Source organism: Salmo salar, chromosome ssa20, assembly GCF_905237065.1.
Source record: "Salmo salar chromosome ssa20, Ssal_v3.1, whole genome shotgun sequence".
NCBI lineage: Eukaryota > Metazoa > Chordata > Actinopteri > Salmoniformes > Salmonidae > Salmo > Salmo salar.
The window spans coordinates 29,725,239-29,742,234 of NC_059461.1; the positions used below are offsets into that span (position 1 = coordinate 29,725,239).

Below are 16,996 nucleotides of genomic sequence, written 5' to 3' on the forward strand. Positions count from 1 at the left end.
CTGTTAATGGCAGAGGTTTGGAACTCTTTCTTATTGGTCCATTATTGCTGTGTTCACGGGCTAGTCAACTTGAAAATGTCCGACTTGCTAATTGGTTGAACGCGTCATGTATAATAACTACAACCAGTTAACAAGTCGGAAATTTCAGAGTTCCTACTAGCACATGAACGTGGCATAACTAATTTACCGCATGGTGATGTCACCATGGAAGACCAAAACTCAAACCCACAAAAACAGGCTGAGATTTCAGGTGGCCTTTTCAAACGGCTCTCACACTAAAAGTGAAAATTATGAAAAGGCTCAATTTCACAGTATTATTCCAACCTCCTGTGGAAATATATATAAAACATAGAAAATCATGTTTTTGACTGCACTGGGCCTTTAAGGTTGGCTCTTTTCTTGATTTGACACATGATATTGATGTTGAGTGTCTATGTTTTAATTCATGAGACCATGAGTGTGTTATTCTGAGACTGAAAATGGGTTATTTACATGTGGGCTATTCATTGCCTATTTGTCCTCTGTAGATGACCATAGTCAGTTTTAGAAGTTTCCCAACCGTTTGGGTTACAGATAAACAGATCCGTCCAGACTTTGACCTCTGTCTGTTTAAAACCAGCCTAACTACTGAGCATCACACACACTCTGACACTCACAGGCATCTGATCGGTAAGAACTATCACTCCTCACATATTCTTACTCTAGCATGATACACACGGACATAACTTCTCACATTAGAGAACCTTCTCTCTTTCCACAGGGGGAAAGGCACCAGGGTGTTCGTGTGACTCTGAGATGTACTATTGTGTATCTCTTCTCAGTTCTATCTTACATCACTATTTTCTCACATTGTGGTTCAGGCAATGGTGGACACGGTTACAGACTACTAATCTACTGGAACAAACTACATTTAAACTGTAAAGCTGAAGCTGAAAGAAGTAGCAGATTGGGGGGGGATTCTCATTTGATCAGCATGACCTCAGACCACAACCTATTTTAGACATTGTACTATACTTTAATACAATACTGTATCACATGACATAGTAGAGGATTATAATGCTATGATGTTAATCAGTAATGTGTAGCCTGTGACTGTCATCAGCTATTTAGCTATTTAGGTATAGAAACTAGGTTCTTATACAGTTACATTATGAAAGGTTCAGAAAGAGTTCAAAATGTTTGAAAGAGAAAGACTGTGAGAGAAAAGAGAGGATTTGCCTGTTTTAGCTGTTGTATGAATATTTTGGGTATATTATCTCTCTCGTTATATACGAACATGTCACACATCTGAGTCCCCTGTGCTGAGTTAATGAATTCAAACATGAGTGATAATCAGTAACACAGCATTAAGACTTAGTCATGGTGATTTGCAGCTGACACCAGGTCAACTGGGTCATACTCAGAGATCTATAGCGATGGTTTAGCCTCTAGAGCTGGAGACACCATGTTGCTACCGCATATCAAATTTCATTCGTCCATTCATGATGTGTGTTTCTGTGTGCCTGTCTGTCTGCCAGTTTCCCTGCCTATCAGAACCTCTGGACTGAACCATGAGTTCTTGCGTGACCCTGTCGTCAGGGCATAAGATTCCCCTGGTGGGGCTGGGCACCTGGAAGAGTGCCCCCGGACAGGTCAAAATGCTATTAATTCTCATTCAAAAAACGAACATCCACAGATAACCTAAACCTTAACGTGTGTGTGTTGACTCTCTGTGTCACTGTAGGTGAAGCAGGCGGTGCTGACGGCTCTAGACTGTGGCTATAGACACATTGATTGTGCTGCTGCGTACAGTAATGAGCAAGAGGTCGGGCAGGCACTGGCTCAGAGGCTGGGACCAGGAAAGGTGAGCCACACACTTTTTGATCAGAGCATTAGGAAAATCCTTCTGGAAAGCTGTGCATGTATGTGTGTGTGTTGATCCCCTGTTTTTCCCCCCAGGCCCTGCGTCGTGAGGATGTGTTTCTGACCTCTAAGCTGTGGAACACCCAGCATCACCCTGATGATGTAGAGACAGCCTGTAGGAAGAGTCTAATACATCTGGGACTGAACTACCTGGACCTCTACCTCATGCATTGGCCCATGGCCTTCCAGTGAGCAACACACACACCCCTACTCGCACCTCAATATGACTGTGCACATCTCAACGAGCACACTTGTACTAGAAACCCGTCCCAGACATGTTATGGTCCTCTGAGCTGCCTGTGTGTTCTCCAGGCGTGGGACAGAGCTGATGCCCAAGCGGGCTGATGGGAGTGTGTGTTACGATGACATACACTACCAGGAAACCTGGGTTGCCATGGAGAGCTTGGTTGATAAGGGGCTGGTCCGAGCCATCGGTCTGTCCAACTTCAACGCCAGACAGATAGACGATGTCATCAGCATCGCCAAACACAAGCCTGTAGTCAACCAGGTATGGGACTGTGTGTGTACAGTATGTCTGTGTAATATTCTCTGACTTTGTGTGTTGGTGTAACTGTGTCTTTGTAGGTGGAGTGTCACCCATACCTGTCCCAGGCCAAGCTGCTGAGTCACTGCAGGTAGGTTTGTGTGTGTGTAAGGTAGAGTGTGTAGTGGTGTGTTTGCACCTGTGTATGTCTGTAGGTTTGTGTAACTGTGTGTGTATTCCAGGGTTGTAGGTGTATGTGTGTAATAATTTGCGTATGTTCCAGGTCGGTAGGTGTATGTGTGACGGCCTACAGCCCCCTGGGTAGTGGTGACAGGCCCTGGGCCTCGCCTGACGAACTCTGCCTGCTGCAGGACCCTGGACTGGGGGCTATCGCCCTCCGCCACAGCATGACCCCTGCTCAGGTCATACTCAGGTAACACAGTACACTGTAACACACAAACACCTCCGTGTAACTAGCCACAGTGTAATGAGCGATTCTCAGGTGTGTGTCTGTCTGTGTCTCCAGGTGGCAGGTACAGAGAGGGGTAGTCTGCATCCCCAAAAGTGTCACCCCCTCCAGGATCCAGCAGAACCTACAGGTGAGGACAGCGCCATCTAGTGGAATGAATACACATTGACCTGCATGATTTTTGACCAGTTTGGAAACAACTAACCTCTTTCCCAAAATGCGACTTTTTGCGAGATCCAGGGCTGGCTGAGTTTAGGAAACTACAGGTTACAATTCTGTGTAGCTGCTGTGATTGTTTTCTAGATTGGGCGTTTGTGTCTGATTGACAGGTGTTTGACTTCTCTCTGTCGGATGAAGACATGAAGCAGATGGAGTCATTCAGCAGAAACGAGAGGTACATCGTCCCAGCTGTGGAGGTAAGTTCCGATTGTCTCAGATGAGACTTCAGGGTGCATGTCAATAGTCTTACACGGCCTCCTCCCCTGGTCACAACGAGACAGGTGAAGGAGAGTAGATGAGGATGCCATATGAGACTACTGAGATGCAGCCAAATTTAGCTGAGTTTCAGTTGAGACATGGGGTTTTCCGGTGGTACTGAATGGAACTGTGTGTTCTCGTCACAGAGGGATGGAAAGAGAGTGTGGAGGGATGCAGAGCACCCCCATTTCCCCTTCAATGATCCGTACTGACCCCACATCTAGAGACAGATCAACTGACCCCACATCTAGAGACAGATCAACTGACCCCACATCTAGAGACAGATCAACTGACCCCACATCTAGAGACAGATCTACTGACCCCACATCTAGAGACAGATCAACTGACCCCACATCTAGAGACAGATTAACTGACCCCACATCTAGACACAGATCAACTGACCCCACATCTAGACACAGATCAACTGACCCCACATCTAGAGACAGATCTACTGACCCCACATCTAGAGACAGATTAACTGACCCCACATCTAGAGACAGATTAACTGACCCCACATCTAGAGACAGATCAACTGACCCCACATCTAGAGACACATCAACTGACCCCACATCTAGAGACAGATTAACTGACCCCACATCTAGAGACAGATTAACTGACCCCACATCTAGAGACAGATTAACTGACCCCACATCTAGAGACAGATTAAGTGAACCCACATCTAGAGACAGATTAACTGACCCCACAATGAGACAGATTAACTGACCCCACATCTAGAGACAGATTAACTGACCCCACATCTAGAGACAGATTAACTGACCCCACATCTAGAGACAGATCAACTGACCCCACATCTAGAGACAGATCAACTGACCCCACATCTAGAGACAGATCTACTGACCCCACATCTAGAGACAGATCAACTGACCCCACATCTAGAGACAGATCAACTGACCCCACATCTAGAGACAGATCAACTGACCCCACATCTAGAGACAGATCTATTGACCCCACATCTAGACACAGATCAACTGACCCCACATCTAGAGACAGATCAACTGACCCCACATCTAGAGACAGATCAACTGACCCCACATCTAGAGACAGATCAACTGACCCCACATCTAGAGACAGATCAACCGACCCCACATCTGGAGACAGATCAACTGACCCCACATCTAGAGACAGATCAACTGACCCCACATCTAGAGACAGATCTACTGACCCCACATCTGGAGACAGGTCTACTGACCCCACATCTAGAGACAGATCAACTGACCCCACATCTGGAGACAGATCAACTGACCCCACATCTGGAGACAGATCAACCGACCCCACATCTGGAGACAGGTCTACTGACCCCATATCTGGAGACAGGTCTACTGACCCCACATCTAGAGACAGATCAACTGACCCCACATCTGGAGACAGATCAACTGACCCCACAATGAGACAGATCAACTGACCCCACATCTGGAGACAGATCAACTGACCCCACAATGAGACAGATCAACTGACCCCACATCTGGAGACAGGTCTACCGACCCCACGTCTGGAGACAGGTCTACCGACCCCACGTCTGCAGACAGGTCTACCGACCCCACATCTGGAGACAGATCAACTGACCCCACATCTCGACATTATTTATGAGAGGTATTGACATGTTGAATGCGCCAAGGTGTCTGTCTAAACTACTGGCACACAGCTCCGACACCCATGCATACCCCACAAGACATACCACAAGAGGTCTCTTCACAGTCCCCAAGTCCAGAACAGACTATGGGAGGCACACAGTACTACATAGAGCCATGACTACATGGAACTCTATTCCACATAAAGTAACTGATGCAAACAGTAAAATTAGATTTAAAAAAAAACAGATTAAAAAAACACCTAATGGAACAGCGGGGACTGTGAAGCAACACAAACATTGGCACAGACACATGCATACACACACACATACGATAACATACGCACTATACATACACATGGATTTAGTAATGTAGAGATGTTGTAGTGGTGGAGTAGGGGCCTGAGGGCACACATTGTGTTGTGAAATCTGTGAATGTATTGTAATGTTTTAAAATTGTATAAATTGCCTTAATTTTGCTGGACCCCAGAGGAGCTGCTTTGGCAACAGCTAATGGGGATCCATAATAAATACAATACACAGATCTACTGACCTCACATCTAGACACAGATCTACTTGTTTCATTTCTACACAACTCCTGACTGGAATTACTAGGCCTAGTCTCTATATTTGAATATTTGATTACAGAAGAATCATCTGTACTGCAGTTCCTGTTCCCTTCGTAAGAATCAACGTACAGTTGGAGTCGGAAGTTTACATACACCTTAGCCAAATACATTTCAACTCAGTTTTTCACAATTCCTTACATTTAATCCTAGTAAAAATTCCCTGTCTTAGGTCAGTTAGGATCACCACTTTATTTTATGAATGTGAAATGTCAGAATAATAGTAGAGTGATTTATTTCAGCTTTTATTTCTTTCATTATATTCCCAGTGGGTCAGAAGTTTACATACACTCATTTAGTATTTGGTAGCATTGCCTTTAAATTGTTTAACTTGAGTCAAACGTTTTGGTTAGCCTTCCACAAGCTTCCCACAATAAGTTGGGTGAATTTTGGCCCATTCCTCCTGACAGAGCTGGTGTAACTGAGTCAGGTTTGTAGGCCTCCTTGGTCTCACATGCTTTTTCAGTTCTGCCCACAAATTTTCTATAGGATTGAGGTCAGGGCTTTGATGGCCACTCCAATACCTTGACTTTGTTGTCCTTAAGCCATTTTGCCACAACTTTGGAAGTATGCTTGGGGTCATTGTCCATTTGGAAGACCCATTTGCAGTGGCTTCTTCCTTGATGAGCGGACTTTCAGGTTATGTCGACTCGTTTTACTGTGGATCTAAATAGTTTTGTACCCGTTTCCTCCAGCATCTTCACAAGGTCCTTTGCTGTTGTTTTGGGATTGATTTGCACTTTTCGCGACAAAGTACGTTCATCTCTAGGAGACAGAACGCATCTCCTTCCTGAGCGGTATGACGGCTGCGTGGTCCCATGGTGTTTATACTTGCGTACTATTGTTTGTACAGATGAATGTGGTACCTTCAGGCATTTGGAAATTGCTCCCAAGGATGAAACAGACTTGTGGAGGTCTACAATATTTTTTCTGAGGTCTTGGCTGATTTCTTTTGATTTTCCCATTATGTCCAGCAAAGAGGCAGTGAGTTTGAAGGTAGGCCTTGAAATACATCCACAGGTACACCTCCAATTGACTCAAATGATGTAAATTAGCCTGTCAGAAGCTTCTAAAGCCATGAAATAATTTTATGGAATTTGCCAAGCTGTTTAAAGGCCCAGTCAACTTAGTGTATGTAAACTTCTGACCCACTGGAATTGTGATAGTGAATTATAAGTGAAATAATCTGTAAACAATTGTTGTAAAAATTACTTGTCACGCACAAAGTAGATGTCCTAACCCACTTGCCAAAACTATAGTTTGTTAACAAGGAATTTGTGGAGTGGTTGAAAAGAGTTTTAATGACTCCAACCTAAGTGTATGTAAACTTCAGACTTCAACTGTATATACACCATACTAAATTATCCAGAATTCGATATTAGCGTAGCAAATGTATTTGCTACTAATCCTTGATATTGTTCCACTCCAACTGATCCGGTGTTCCGATGTATGTATATCTAATCTGTGAGATCATTGGACAAATAAAGAAAGCATTATGTCATCCCTCCCTTCAGTCCTTGAAGTAAGCACAGAGCCAGGAGAGATGGATAGGTGAAAGCAGAAGAGTGGGGTTAGGCTACAAATAACTTCACATAGACACACAGGGCCATACACTGCTCAGTATTTGGTTTATTGGTTGTCATTGTAAAATTCAATTTACACGAGAAACTTTGTCAAAAGTACAGAAGTTGTGGAAAAACCACATTCTCACACAGCACCATGCCAATGCTCACTTCCTACTTTAGCCCCACCCCCATCCAGCGACCCTGCAGCTTCTCTGATTGACAGGCATTATTAGATCAAGATGGAATTCCTCAGATGTTTGCCAATCTGTGTCTGTTCTGTATCTCTTGGCATTACCTATAGACAGGGAACAACCACTACAGTATCAACCAGTCCTGACAGATTCCTTCAATGTCCACATTCTTTCAATTGAACACATATCACAGCTGGCAAAAAGTGGACCAAGAAAAGGGTCTCCATTTGATAGTCCTGAATAGATGTATCATGTTACCAGTGCCAGACTGATAGGTCCATCAGCGTAGTACAGATGATCACTGCAGCACCAAAACAGTCAGTGCTTGACTTGTGCTGGAACACACTGGTACTGAGTACCAGTACCTCATTTTTTTACTGCTTGAGTAGCAGCACCTATAGAATATCAACTTTAAAATATTGCAGTGTTTCTGCTCCTAAATATAAACAGTACTGGCACCCAAAACAAGTACCAGAATCTATTTCACTGCATGACTTTAAGCACTGCATACAGTGTCACTCCCAGTATACTACCCACAGACAACATCCACAGCAGAACATTCATGACTCTCTGGGCAGGTTTACATTGAAAGTGTTTTACAAAACCTATTATAAAGGTTCATAGAAATGACTATATTCTCTGTGTTCATCCTGTGGACACTATCAGCCATTACAATAGTTATTCACATTGAGTATGAATCCTGGTGCATCCCTGGTACTTGACAGGTCCATAGGGTTTCTGTAGGAATGGGGGAGTCGTGTGTGTGTGTCTTCAGGTTAAGGCACTTACCAGTCCCTCAGTGAGTCGTGGAGAGCTTAAAGGCAGTTATTAAAGACTCAGTCATTCCCTCTGAGACACAAACACCACAGGGAGCAAAGCACCTATAGATGAGATGCCTGGATGAACCTCCTGAGGTACTAATATGATGACCCATAGTGGATTACACACAGCTGGGCTGCTGGGGGTCTCAGCCAGTCACAAATACAACAAACTGTACACCATGTTGAAACCAAACCGTCAACAATTACATGCTCATTTGCACTGAGTGCTGATTATAACAAGCAAATCCAAATCTGAAGACATGCTTGCCAAACTATGTTAATGGTTAGGCACTGGGAGGAGGTGGGGGTAGTGTCTGCTGTCGTAGCAGTGGCCTTGTCCAGCAGATAACCTATACAGTTCACACATGATGCTTTATTAAACATTTGAAACAGCTTATTGGGGTAAAATAGGGGAGCACAGACTGAAGCTGCTGGTTGGGTGTAGATAAACAAAATAATACACTTTCAACTTTCCTCTGGAAAATCCTGGACAAGCTATTCTTTTTCAAATAAAGTGTTCCTCTCATCCCATCCAAAAGAAGAGGAGGAAAGGCAGGGGATGTATAAAACCCTTGATAAGTCTGTAGGAAAAAAAGAGCATTAAGAAAAGTTCTGGTAAAAGCCAAAGCTGCGCTGAGCCATTCCTCCGTATCACTCCGCCATGTCCGTGTGCGCTTGGGCAGAAAGATAAAAAAATTAACAAAAACAACCTTAAACTGCAGTTCCTCTTGGCACTTCCGTCATTTCTAGACAAAAATAAAACTTTCCCTTAAAAATATAATTGTCCGTGGGCGATGGGGTGTTGTCCTAAGACTGGGGCAGGTGTTGTCTGATGATCTCTCTTGACTGGGGAGGGATCCTGTCTGGGAAGCGAACCGTGAACTCCACTATGAGGTCGCCGCGCTGGGTGGGGCTCTTAGGGAGGGGCAGGCCCTCCCCCCTCAGCCTCTTTACCGTCCCCGGCTTTATGACGTCATGGCAGGGTAGCGGGATGACGCGGTTATCCAGGGTGGGAATGTTCACCGTACAGCCACACAGCGCCTGGGGGAGGGGAATATGAGAGGGTTTAATATTGTATCATATGACTCAAACATGTTCACTATGTTTACTATATGACTGGTTCGTTACAACAGTGTTGTTCAATCGGTTCCTCTGGGAAATGAAGGTGTTGTACATATGTTCTATTCACACCTGATGACATGAAAAACAATAAAGTAATCGGTTGTTAGTTAATTCAGTGATTAAGGATAGGTGATAACGTGTTTCAGGAGCTATGGACGTAGAACACTAGTATCTGTTCTAGTTCAGCAGTCCAGAACACAGGCTCAGCTGGAGAACATTAGATAACATGATTTGGCACTGAGGCACTCAGAGTGGAACAGAATGACATCAGCTACAATGGATCACGCCCTCTCTGACACTAAAACAACTTTCACAGTCTTTCCAGGTGTGTGGTTCCTGTATAGGGTTGGTGGGTTATAGAGTGCACAGGGGGCTAATTTTAGAGAGTGGTCTCATTTTGAGAGCTAATGAAGTAAGACAGGAATCAGCTGAGCTCGTAAATAGTTGGACGGTTTGTCAGAGGGGCTGGGACACAGTCTCGTCTCCTTATCACAGTGCCTATTGAATGCAGGGAGAGCAGTGAGAAATAGAATGGGTTTGAGGAATGAAACCTGAGCACTCAAAGTAGTAGGATGAAGTGTCCCATAGCCACTGATATAAGGTCATTTTTTCACCCTAATTGTCAAGCTTAAAATTGAGTAAGAGTAACATTAAACTGATCTTAGATCTGCAACTTCTACCAAGAGCAGGCAGCACACCATACTAACTCCAACCCTAACCTAGACAGGTTGCCATGATGCTGGAGGCACACAGACAGCTAACCCACGGCCAGTTTAATTATATAAGCCTCAGCTCAGACAAGGGAGCACCAGAATAATATAGTCCACTCCTAATAAGTGCAAACTCTGATTAAGTGCAGTAGGCCTACAATTTTCCAGTCCCAATTCAATAACATGATACTATTTCATTGCATGTTCCAGTTAAGTACTTACAAGTTGCCCAATCAGATGTCAACAGTCCCATTTCACAGCTGCCCCTTTCGGTGTTTACCATCCCCCACGACCCCAACCCCCCCAACCCCCAGTATAAGGCATCCAAAAACTGTTATCACTAAGCGTTATCACATGCATATGTTGTCTAAGCCAATGCATAGAGCATATCTCTCTGTAATATCAGAAGTCAAGTTCCTCTTAAAGCTCTGCAGCTAGAGTTAGCAACAGCCTGCTAAGTGTGGATGGGGTGTCGCGTGTGTGTTTCCTTCCTGTTCTCCACACTGACACCGAATGTCAAACTGTCCTGATTTAGAGAGAACAGCCGTAGAGAGAGCAGGGCTTGAACCCCTGCAGTTACAGGGCAAGGCCACTGGCTCCTGTAACAAAGATCCAGAACAGTCATAGAACAGTCATATGGAGAAGCAGTGGTGTAAAGTACTTAAGTAAAAATTCTTGAAAGTACTACTTAAGTAGTTTTTTGGGGTATCTGTAATTTATTTTACTATTCATATTTTTGACAACTTTTACTTCACTACATTCCAAAATAAAATAATGTACTTTTTACTCCATACATTTTCTCTGACACCCAAAAGTACTCGTTACATTTTAAAACGCTTAGCAGGACAGAAAATGGTCAAATTCACACACTTATCAAGAGAACATACCTGGTCATCCCTAATTCCGCTGATCTGGCGGACTCACTAAACACAAATGCTTTTGTTTGTAAATGATGTCAGTGTTGGTGTGCCCCTGGCTATCCATACACTTAAAAAAACTAGAAAATAGTGCCATCTGGTTTGCTTAATATAAGGAATTTTACATGATTCATACTTTTACTTTTGATACTTAAATATATTTAAAACCAAATACTTTGACTTTTAAAATCTGGTTCATACTGTAGCCACATGATTGCTGTATTCAGAGCAGTTGGAGGGACATAAATTAGGTTACTTACATTGCCTACCAAAGCCCCAGGTATAATGTACATTTGCTGAAGCATTATGACAACTCAGCGACACAATGGTATGGTTTAACTGAGCCTTCTGATAAGTAATTGTCTCAATGCAGCCTTATAATGCTGTGAAAGGATCCCGGAACCCAAATGATTTGGGTGGATCCCATCCTCCTTATATAACGGGTTTTGTTTCCAAAAGGTATCAAATTTGTCAACAAAAGTTACACCCATTGATCTGCAATAATCACGTAGCCAGTTGTGAAGAGAAAGAATCCTGCTAAAGCGTCCAATGCCACGATTCAGAGGGCACAGGGCCATATACGATGGGTCTTTTATTAGTGTCTAGCAGAGAGTCAATCGGCTCTTTAAAATCCAGTTTCAACTGTTCAGAGCTGCCCTTCATAGTGTCATTAACACCTACATGGACTATGATAGAATGGATATTTCCATGTCCTGACGTAGTACATTTAGAAGCAGCTTAGTAATGTCATTTACACAAGCTCCGGGATAGGACATTGTTTCTGGTGCAAAAACAAATCAAATCACATTTTATTTGTCACTTACACATGGTTAGCAGATGTTAATGCGAGTGTAGCGAAATGCTTGTGCTTCTAGTTCCGACCATGCAGTAATACCTAACAAGTAATCTAACAACAACTACCTTATACACACACAAGTGTAAAGGAATTAATACAAATATGTACATAAAAATATATGAATGAGTGATGGCCGAACGGCATAGGCAAGATGCAGTAGATGTACAGTATATACATATGAGATAAGTAATGTAGGGTATGAAAACATTATATAAAGTGGCATTGTTTAAAGTGGCTAGTGATACAATTAATTACATCAAGATGGCAACATGCAGTAGATGGTATAGCGAACAGATATACATATGAGATGAGTAATGTAGGGTAGGTAAACATTATATAAAGCGGCATTGTTTAAAGTGGCTAGTGATTAATAATGGGAAAATTGCTGTAATAAATTTAAGTGTCTAAAGTTGAGTCAGTATGTTGGCAGCAGCCACTTAATGTTAGTGATGGCTGTTTAACAGTCTGATGGCCTTGAGATAGAAGCTGTTTTTCAGTCTCTCGGTCCCCGCTTTGATGCACCTGTACTGACCTTGCCTTCTGGATGATAGCGGGGTGAACAGGCAGTGGCTCGGGTGGTTGTTGTCCTTGATGATCTTTTTGGCCTTCCTGTGACATCGGGTGGTGTAGGTGTCCTGGAGGGAAGGTAGTTTGCACCCGGTGATGCGTTGTGCAGACCTCACTACCCTCTGGAGAGCCTTACGGTTATGGGCGGAGCAGCTGCCGTACCAGGCGGTGATACAGCCCGCCAGGATGCTCTCGATTGTGCATCTGTAAAAGTTTGTGAGTGTTTTTGGTGACAAGTCAAATTTTTTCAGCCTCATGAGGTAGAAGAGAAGCTGCTGCGCCTTCTTCACCACCCTGTCTGTGTGGGTGGACCATTTCAGTTTGTCCATGATGTATACGCCGAGGAACTTAACTTTCCACAACTGTCCCGTCAATGTAGATAAGGGGCTGCTCTCTCTCCTGAAGTCCACGATCATCTCCTTTGTTTTGTTGACATTGAGTGTGAGGTTATTTTCCTGACACCACACTCCGAGGGCCCTCACCACCTCCCTGTAGGCCGTCTCGTCGTTGTTGGTAATCAAGCCTACCACTGTTGTGTTGTCTGCAAACTTGATGATTGAGTTGGAGGCGTGCATGGCCACGCAGTCGTGGGTGAACAGGGAGTACAGGAGAGGGCTGAGAACGCACCCTTGTAGGGACCCAGTGTTGAGGATCAGCAGGGTGGAGATGTTGTTACCTACCCTCACCACCTGGGGGTGGCCCGTCAGGAAGTCCAGGACCCAGTTGCACAGGGCGGGGTCGAGACCCAGGGTCTCGAGCTTAATGACGAGTTTGGAGGGTACAATGGTGTTAAATGCTGAGCTTTAATCGATGAACAGCATTCTTACATAGGTATTCCTCTTGTCTAGATGGGTTAGGGCAGTGTGCAGTGTGATGGCAATTGCGTCGTCAGTAGACCTATTGGGGCGGTAAGCAAATTGGAGTGGGTCTAGGGGGTCAGGTAGGGTGAAAGCTGATATGGTCCTTGACTAGTCTCTCAAAGCACTTCATGATGACGGAAGTGAGTGCTACAGGGCGGTAGTCATTTAGCTCAGTTACCTTAGCTTTCTTGGGAACAGGAACAATGGTGGCCCTCTTGAAGCATGTGGGAACAGCAGACTGGGAAAATAATTGATTGAATATGTCCGTAAACACACCAGCGAGCTGGTCTGCGCATGCTCTGAGGACGCGGCCGGGGATGCCGTCTGGGCCTGCAGCCTTGTGAGGGTTAACACGTTTAAATGTTTTACTCACGTTGGCTACACTGAAGGAGAGCCCGCAGGTTTTGGTAGCGGGCCGTGTCAGTGGCAATGTATTGTCCTCAAAGCGAGCAAAGAAGTTGTTTAGTCTGTCTGGGAGCAAGACATCGTGGTCCGCGACGGGGCTGTTTTTTCTTTTGTAGTCCGTGATTGACTGTAGACCCTGCCACATAACTCTCATGACTGAGCCATTGAATTGCGACTCCACTTTCTCTCTATACTGACGCTTAGCTTGTTTGATTGCCTTGCGGAGGGAATAGCTACACTGTTTGTATTCGGTGATGTTTCCGGTCACCTTGCCCTGATTAAAAGCAGTGGTTCGTGCTTTCAGTTTTGCGCGAATGCTGCCATCAATTCACGGTTTCTGGTTGGGGAATGTTTTAATAGACGCTATTGGTACAACATCACCGATGCACTTGCTAATAAACTCGGTCACCGAATCAGCGTATTCATCAATGTTGTTGTTCGACGTTATGCGGAACATATCCCAGTCCACGTGATCGAAGCAATCTTGAAGCGTGGAATCCGATTGGTCGGACCAGCGTTGAACAGACCTGAGCGCGGGTGCTTCCTGTTTTAGTCTCTGTCTATAGGCTGGGAGCAACAAAATGGAGTCGTGGTCAGCTTTTCCGAAAGGAGGGTGGGGGAGGGCCTTATATGCGTCGCGGAAGTTAGAATAACAATGATCCAGGGTTTTGCCAGCCCGTGTTATGCAATCGATATGCTGATAGAATTTAGGGAGCCTTGTTTTCAGATTAGCCTTGTTAAAATCCCCAGCTACAATAAATGCAGCCTCAGGATATGTGGTTTCCAGTTTACATAGTCGAATGAAGTTCTTTCAGGGCCGTCGATGTTTCTGCTTGGGGGGGGAATATACACGACTGTGATTATGATCGAAGAGAATTCTCTTGGTCGATAAAACGGGCGGCATTTGATTGTGAGGAATTCTAAGTCAGGTGAACAAAAGGACTTGAGTTCCTGTATGTTATGATCACACCACGTCTCGTTAATCATAAGGCATACACCCCCGCCCTTCTTCTTACCAGAGAGATGCTTGTTTCTGTCGGTGCGATGCGTGAAGAAACCAGGTGGCTGTACCGACTCCGATAGCATATCTCGAGTGAGCCATGTTTCCGTGAAACAAAGAAAGTTAGTCTCTGATGTCTCTCTGGAAGGCTACTCTTGCTCGGATTCCGTCTACTTTGTTGTCAAAAGACTGGACATTGGCGAGTAGTATGCTCGGGAGCAGTGCACGATGTGCCCGTCTACGGAGCCTGACCAGAAGACCGCTCCGTCTGCCCCTTCTACGGCGCTGTTGTTTTGGGTCGCCGGCTGGGATCTGATCCATTGTCCTGGGTGGTAGGCCAAACAGAGGATCCGCTTCGGGAAAGTCGTATTCTTGGTCGTAATGTTGGTGAGTTGACGTTGCTCTTATATCCAATAGTTCCTCCCGACTGTAGGTAATAAAACCTTTAGATTTCCTGGGGTAACATTGTAAGAAATAACACATAAAAAAAAATAAAAAATACTGCATAGTTTCCTAGGAACGCGAAGCGGTCATCTCTGGTTCCAATTCTTACCACGGAGCTGCCCAAATTCACAGCTGGTAAGAAGGACAAGGAAATCCGCCCACTTCCACACTTCACAGGAGTCGGAGAACCCTTTAAGGATGGGCGAGAGGCAGGATAACTTGAGCCCGTAGCTCCCAGTGCTGGCCTCCGACAGATGGAGAAGCCCCGCTCGATCCAGAGCAGGGATGGAAAGTTGCTGATGTCCAGAGCGACTATTTCTTGTTTGTATCCACTCCGGGCCTCTCATTGGGAGTGTAGCCTGCTATGCGGGAGACTGCCGTCTTAGGCTTCCACTGCACGTGTCATGCAACCATTCATCGTTGATTGCCATGCACCTCTTGCTGTGCTCCTTCGACTCCGCTATCAGATGGGGGAGGAGAGGCAAGAAATAGCTCCGCTGGCGAACAAACTCTGGGCAACACCGGCCAGTCGGATAACGACAAACGTCAAGACGGAGATGCATCCAACAAGCGCGTCCAGCCACCGGCGTAGAAAAGGTAAACATTCCACTCTGCGTTTTCACCAGTTTCTTACATAGGCTGGCGACCTGCATGATCAAGGAAGCCATTTCAAGCGTATAATCCTCGGCAAGCAAACAATTGCTACATTGGAACTAAGTGATCCAGTTTGTCCCAAAACAAAGCGTAGTAGATACAGCGCCCACAGCACTGTAACCATTCATTTACTTCTCAACACAGAGGGCTCCATTGCAAAACTCATCTGGGACTAACTTCGTTAGCTTGATGGCTAGCAGCTTAGCAGGTGGGGTTTTAGAAGAGTTTCTAAAAGACCCTCATGGGGGTGTCCACTGAAAGTTGCATAGCAACAACAACTGGGTCCTAAAAGACACCCACCATGAGCGCCCACTAAAAGGCAAACAAAAGAAACACCCACACCAAACTTAAAGCCAGGAAGCAAAACAAAATTAGGGAAAGGATGGTTTGTCTAGAAATCAAAATAGTGAGCGCCAATTCATGGTGTTAACCCTCCGCATCTATCAAGACAACTGGAGCACTGGGCCAGCACCAGTGAAACACCTTCCCACTAACGAGATGGCAACCAGCACAGGTGTAACACATACTGACTAACGAGGTGACACCAATCGGTGCGCCCTACATGCTAACGAGTTATACGTGCTAAAGTAAAACCACAAAACATAAATGGAAAAACCAGTAGATTGTGATAGCGCTGATGTCATCCATGTATTCCTATGGAAAACTCCCGATGGCGCATAAAGCCAGAAGTATTTGAATTTGAAGGGCGCCATATTGCTGAATGGGGCTGAATGGCACCAAAAAAAATCACTAGGGATCATGGTGAAAGTGGCCAAAGGATCATGGTTGATGTAGTCATTTTCATCCTAAGAGAGCCTCCTCGTAGCCTGCCAGCCCTAGTTGGTATCAGCACATGGTCCTGTGGGACGACAAATGTAGTAGTCAGAATGGATCACTATTTAATTAATTCTCAATTTGTAACAAACTTTAAAATATTTAAATGTGGATATCAAACTTGATCATAATAAAACATATTTTAGAGCCCAAAACAGACGTCCCCAAAAATGTTGGGGGCCGTTCTGGCTATCATAATTTACATAGGCTTTCTAGGGCAGACCAGGGCTTTTGGCATCGCTAGGTTGCTACGCGGATACCCGACCAGCAGAGCACGTGACTTCACACTCCAGAGCGGACACTGAGGGCCTGGTGGAGTGCATATGTGTGTGTCTGTTCACAGTCAACGTTGTCATGTTTCATCAGTTTTTTAAAAACCTGATTTTACTGCTCAGCTCACTTGAATTACAGTACTTGATGTGGAAGAGAGTTCCTTGTAATCATGGCTCTAACTATGTAGTACTGTGCGTTTCCCAGAGTCTGTTCTGGACTTGGGGCCTGTGA

The 16,996-nt window shown here is 44.8% G+C and overlaps 2 protein-coding genes across 8 annotated transcripts in view; one reads left to right on the plus strand and one right to left on the minus strand.

Annotated features, from left to right (window-relative positions):
* Positions 1-511: 511 nt before the first annotated feature.
* Positions 512-5,485, plus strand: akr1a1a (aldo-keto reductase family 1, member A1a (aldehyde reductase)). 7 transcript variants are annotated; one of them, XM_045703182.1, is made up of 11 exons: positions 616-669; positions 761-1,005; positions 1,518-1,631; positions 1,724-1,843; positions 1,939-2,090; positions 2,215-2,410; positions 2,488-2,537; positions 2,670-2,819; positions 2,913-2,985; positions 3,185-3,271; positions 3,479-5,485. In XM_045703182.1, the coding sequence occupies exons 3-11, from the start codon at positions 1,551-1,553 to the stop codon at positions 3,542-3,544; spliced, it is 975 nt and encodes a 324-aa protein (XP_045559138.1). In that variant the 5' UTR covers positions 616-669; positions 761-1,005; positions 1,518-1,550; the 3' UTR covers positions 3,545-5,485. The 7 variants fall into 7 exon arrangements, 6 of the variants coding, with proteins under 6 accessions (XP_014016602.1, XP_045559138.1, XP_014016603.1 ...); XM_014161128.2 differs by having other exon boundaries at positions 761-917; XM_014161129.2 differs by having other exon boundaries at positions 623-669; positions 761-797.
* Positions 5,486-7,157: 1,672 nt separating this feature from the next.
* Positions 7,158-16,996, minus strand: part of LOC106580287 (dnaJ homolog subfamily B member 5-like) — a 29,106-nt gene continuing 19,267 nt past the window's right edge. Inside the window, 1 exon segment of the mRNA XM_014161121.2 lies at positions 7,158-9,164. Coding sequence (XP_014016596.2) covers positions 8,931-9,164 — 234 coding nt within the window. The 3' untranslated portion in view covers positions 7,158-8,930.

What these genes read in the sequence shown, in the direction of transcription:
- akr1a1a (XM_014161127.2), top strand. Translation starts at nt 1,551, where the DNA reads ATGAGTTCTTGCGTGACCCTGTCGTCAGGGCATAAGATTCCCCTGGTG. An exon ending in ACAAGCCTGTAGTCAACCAG is followed by an intron (nt 2,411 to 2,487) that starts GTATGGGACTGT and finishes GTGTCTTTGTAG; the next exon opens with GTGGAGTGTCACCCATACCT. An exon ending in GGATCCAGCAGAACCTACAG is followed by an intron (nt 2,986 to 3,184) that starts GTGAGGACAGCG and finishes TCTGATTGACAG; the next exon opens with GTGTTTGACTTCTCTCTGTC.